Source organism: Podarcis filfolensis, assembly GCF_964270895.1.
Source record: "Podarcis filfolensis genome assembly, chromosome: 6".
Classification (NCBI taxonomy): domain Eukaryota; kingdom Metazoa; phylum Chordata; class Lepidosauria; order Squamata; family Lacertidae; genus Podarcis; species Podarcis filfolensis.
This window is the reverse complement of record NC_139609.1, coordinates 94,290,480-94,295,610: the sequence shown is the minus strand read 5'-3', so window position 1 is coordinate 94,295,610 and position 5,131 is coordinate 94,290,480. Positions and strand designations below refer to the sequence as shown.

At 44.8% G+C, this 5,131-nt stretch overlaps 1 protein-coding gene across 3 annotated transcripts in view; it reads right to left on the bottom strand.

The window, feature by feature from the left end:
- STMN3 (stathmin 3) overlaps positions 1-5,131 on the bottom strand; it is a 29,384-nt gene that overhangs the window by 9,364 nt on the left and 14,889 nt on the right. For all 3 annotated transcript variants that reach the window (XR_014549209.1, XM_083619248.1, XM_083619249.1), the window contains exons 3-4: positions 3,535-3,710; positions 1,909-2,100 (exon numbers count right to left, since the gene is read on the bottom strand). Coding sequence is in view for 2 of the 3 variants with exons in the window: in XM_083619248.1 (XP_083475374.1) it covers positions 1,909-2,100; positions 3,535-3,710 (368 nt within the window). In the remaining variant the exon portion in view is untranslated. The remainder of the gene's footprint in view (positions 1-1,908; positions 2,101-3,534; positions 3,711-5,131) is intronic.

Sequence of the window (5,131 nt, the reverse complement as noted above, 5' to 3'; positions counted from 1 at the left end):
CTGAAAGAGACAGAAATGAGATGCGGTGTGAAAAGTATCCATGACAGCTAATGCATCCTTGCTGGTCTCAAGCAAATTTCAGTGGGACAAACTTGCTAGTCCGCTGCAGAAGAAACAGGGGTCTTTAGGCATCTTAAAGACTAAGGGTTATCTCCAACTAAGACCTGCTCAGAGCAGACACACTGAAATCAATGGATTCCAGTAACTTAAGTCCTTTGACTTACTCTGAGTAAGACTTCATTGGCGATCACACTAAAGACCAAACTTGATCTTCCAGTGTGAGTGCTGTGATCAGTTCTCCTTTGGTTTTTAAAAAGGCGAATGCACTGGGAAATGGGGTGATGGATCAGGGCGGTGGTACTAAGGGAAAGGGGCTTGACCCTTTCTCATGTGTATTTTCCCCATCAAAATCACTCAGTGTCAAGGAGCTGCTCTGTGTTCCATCATAGTACCTGAATATTTTTCTCCATGGGAAGCAGCTTGGGGGATGGGGGTGGTCTGTGTATTTGGATCAGGGAAATGGGGCTGGGGGTTGTAGCCTAGGGAAAGGACACAAGGGAGGCCCATCTACACCTAACCATTCTGTCATAGTACTGTAGTTGCATTTGCCCTTTAAACCTCCCCAGATCATTTATTTCATTTGTTTTGATTTCCCAAAGTTTATATATCATTTGATTATAATAAAACCTCAGAGCGGTCATGGGTCTCTAGCTGTCTCACCTACTTGCACCCTCAATCAACAAAAACAACAACAATCTTTATTACGGTCCAGAGACCCAACAAAACGTTACAAATCAATACACAGTTCATATAGCCTACCTCCAGGTTAATCAAGCATTTTGTTTAGAATATAGGGCTCGTTTGTTCTTGCAACCACCGATAAAAACTTTGCCACTGCCAACGTTCTAGCTTTTGTCCGGTCTTTCAGTAGGAACCTGACATAGTGAGCCTCTGATTTTCCCGGGAAAGGGACCAGCAAGGGTAGTATCAGTTCAGCCCTGGCCTGCTCATACTTTGCACAATGCAACAAAATATGATTTATGGAATCGATGTCTTGAGCACACGAGCAAAGTATGTCCTGGTAGGGAACTCCTCTCAACCTACCATCCAGCACTGCAGAGGGGAAGACATTTAGTCTGGCTTTGGTGAAAAGCCTTCGATAGTTAGGTACTGTCAGGTTTTTGATGTAAGATGTTAACTCAAAGACATACCCATATTGAACTCCTGCTGCCAGCGGACTACAGACTGCGTGTGATCGAGATTGCAAGTCACTGTGTGCATTGTCCCATAATCTTTGCTTTAAAACCTTTTGGGCGCCTTCGTAACAGGTAATACAGTTGGTGGGGAGACAGACCAATAGAGGTGGCTTTTTTAGCCATGGTTTTCTGCCATTTGCTGACAAATTCCTCATTGGTCAAATTTTGGTACAGACCCTTCCCTAGATTAAACACTGAAATCCTGAGCCAATGTTTTAGGGCAGCCCACCACGCTCTAGCTGAAATTGGGCATTCACCAGATTCCAACAGAAGTACGGAGTTGGGGACGCAGTTAGGTACCTGCAGCAGAGATCATATAAATTTTGCCTGAAAGCCATCTAGCTTTGGCAGGTCCCCATTATGCCAGACATTTGCTGCATACAGGAGTTGGGAAACGGGCTTTGCGCACCCTCAATCTAATGTATGAAACTATTAAATTTTTTCTCAACATGCAACAGCTGCAGCAAAAAGTAGAGTTCATTTTGTTAACACAGTCTTTAAGGTGCCTTTGAATGGAACAAAGGGGCCCCACAGAGGAGGCTCATGGCCCCTGGAATCACCTGTGATATGAAACGAGCTGGGGCATGTTCTTCATATGAGAAATGGTAGTGCGAAGTGTGGGATTTGTTTGGTGTGAGCCTCTGGCACCTACCTTCTCACGGAGCCGCTCCCTCAAGGCAGCTAGATGAGCTTCACGGATCTCCTTGCTCAGCTCCATCTTGTAGTTGAGCTTCTCCTCAGCCAGCCGGCTGAAGTTGTTGTTCTCTTCTAAGGCCTTGTGCAGCACCTCCCTCTCATGCTCCCGCTTTTCCGCCAGCTGCTTCAGGACTTGAGCCTCCTGGCTCTACAATGCAACCAGCAAACCAGATTAGATGAAAAGGCTCCTGAATAGCCAACTGTCGGTCAATGTGCCTGTGCATCATCTTTTTGGATGGAGCTTATCACAATGCCTGGCTACCCCATAGCAGATAATATTGTACATGGCATCTATTACACATGCTCTTATTGCAGGGGTGGCTTAACCCCCAGAGGCTGCGTTAACAATTGTGGGTGTGACCACCACCACTGTGTACAGGACACATGAGTCCTGCTCCTCTGCTGATCTGTGTAGATCAGCTAAGGAGAGGGGATTATCACCCCTTCTCTACACATTAAATGATGGTTCTGATGTCTAGGAAGGGGGGAAATTGCACCCCCATGAAAAGGAACTGTGTTCCTTTTCCCCACTGCTGCAAAAGTTGGTGGGGTCCTGATAGAGGTAGGGAATTAGAGTGGCTAACCTCCAAGTAGAGGTTAGCCACTCTGCCCTGTCAGTTCCTCTGTTACTTTCCCCTCCCCTCAGCTCCCTTGCATGTGTGGTGGAGCCTTATATGTTTATCCTGTTTCTCTAATAGCCTTTAAATAGTTTAAAACAGGGGTCGGTAAGGTTTATCTTGCCTGGGCCGGAGCAGTCCTGCGGAGATCCATCTGTGGGCCAGAATGCATGCGCGCAAGTGCACGCACCCGCAATTTCTGGCATCTGTGCATGCGTAGACAGGGTTTTCGGAGCCACAGAAGCGAGTCCCCGCACCATGCTGCGCCAGTTTAGCGCAGCACGTGAGCAGGCAACTCAGTTCAGGGGAGGCTCATGGGCTGGTCAAATGACCTCCGCAGGCTGCTTCCGGCCCATGGGCCTTAGGTTGCTGACCCCTGGTTTAAAACATCAGGTGTTTCAATGTCTATAATACCTGTGTTTACAATGCTGCATTAGCCAAATTTACACCTGCAAATCAGGTGGGTAGTGTTTGGAAATAAAACAGGTATCTGGAACTTTGCTCTCTATCCACTGAATTTATTTATATTACCATCTAGGATTTGTCTGTTTCTTAACATTACTACATTACTAAGTTTTTTTTATTCCTTCTGGGTCAGCTAATCTTCCTGTTTGTTTCTTTGCACTAGATGCCATTTTACTCATGACCAGAGTAGAAATGAGAAAGGGATTGGGGTATGAATACTCAGTAACGATCTTGCCCATAAGTTGCAGCATTCACTAGGTAAAACACTTCAGTCACATAAGCCCTTAATGTTATTGATAATGCACTAGTATTATTTACGACTTGGTTAGTCTCCTTCAAGAGATAGGGACAGATCTTCATTTCTCCTCTGCCCACATACAACATTCTGAACCTCAGAATTGCAAGGATTTTCATAAGCCCTCACCAGCACAGGATTTTAGCTCTAGTCAAAGCAATCTCTTGGGCTCACTTCAATGGCAATTCCTTGACAATCCCATTACCTTCCTCCTCTCTTCTGCAGCCTCCAGCCTCTTCTGCAGCTCTTCCAGGGAGAGGTCCCTCTTCTTGGGGGGAGAGGAGAGGACTGGGCTCTCAGGGGACAAATCAGAAGGTGACTTCAGAATCACTTCAAAGCTCTGGCCAGAAGCCCTCTTGTCCAGCTGCTTGACCTCCATATCTGAGCAAGAAGACGACAGGTACCAAAAGGATGAAGGGGTGTGAACTGTAGTGTCAAATAAGGTCCTATCAGCTTAGGCCCTGACTATCTGAAAGACTGCCTCCTCCTTCTTTGCAGATCCTCTCAAGTTTCAAGATCAGCAGAGGGAGCCATCTTGATATTCTGAGGGTTGCGGCCCAGGAAAGAGCATTCTGTGTGCCAGCTCTTAAGCTGTGGCATTTCCTCTTCAGAGGTGCATCGGGCACCTTCATTGCATAGCTTTTGCCATGCTGAAAATGCACCTCTTTACCCAAGATTTTTGACACATGAGATATGCAGATATATTTTAGAATCCACCCTAGTCTTTGGGTTGTAAATTGTTTTAACTGACTTCAATATTGTGCTTTAACTTATTGTAACCCACCCTGGAACCTTATGGAGAAAGACAGGTAAGAAATCAAATAAATAGATCAATAAATAATAGTACTGTGTCATAACTTTTTCTTCATTGTAGCTGGAGCAGTTCTAATGGTCTCTCAAATACTCTTTCCACATGTATGAATCTTTAGGATTTACGAAAGTGCAGAGTCCTCCTTAAGTATTAAGGCTGGTTGCAACTAATCCTGCATAGCTGATTCAGTTCTGAATGCTAATGGTACATATGCTGTATAACCAGTGAAAGTTATCAGCTAATGTGAGTGTTGTGCAGCAGCTGTGGCTTCAGACTATGCCACCAATGCCAATCATGATATATCACCCTCTGCAGTGGGCTGGCAACTCTTGGGGAATGGCCGAAACCCTGCATTGCTTGCAGGTGTCAGGCATGCCAAACACTGCAGGTGAAGGAAAGAAAGCAGGGCAGCAAGAGAGGAGACTTCCAAGGTGCAGTAGGAATTTGAAGTTCATGAAGAACTGACTCAATCTCTTCAAAAGATAGCTTGTGTGCTTCTGAGATTTACTGATAGAAACGTCATGGATCAATATATTGTTCTTGGTGCACCCTTGAGGTCTCCTTCCCTTTTTCCTATCACAAAACGGGCTGCCTGACACTAAAAAAAACCCCTTGCAATATGATTCTATGGAATTTCGAATACTGTAATAAAATAGCACACCTCCACAGTATACAAAGGCTGCAATCTTGAGCACAGTTGGGACACTAAATTCCCACCAGCTTTAGTAGGATTTAAGCAGACAAATGCTTGAATCACATGTGTATGTACATCACTGGATTACTCACTGCTTGATGACTTGCAACTGAATGTGTGAAATGACTTGCTTTGTTTAGTTATTCTATTTATATCACATCTTTCTCAACAGAAAAACAAAAAATAATAATCAAAAGAATGTAGAAGAAAAAGTGGGTCAAAGTAGGCTTGTGAAAGGAGCTTCGTTTCTCCTCTCCCTCTCTGATTGCTACACTTCAGAATGGCGGCCTTTTAATG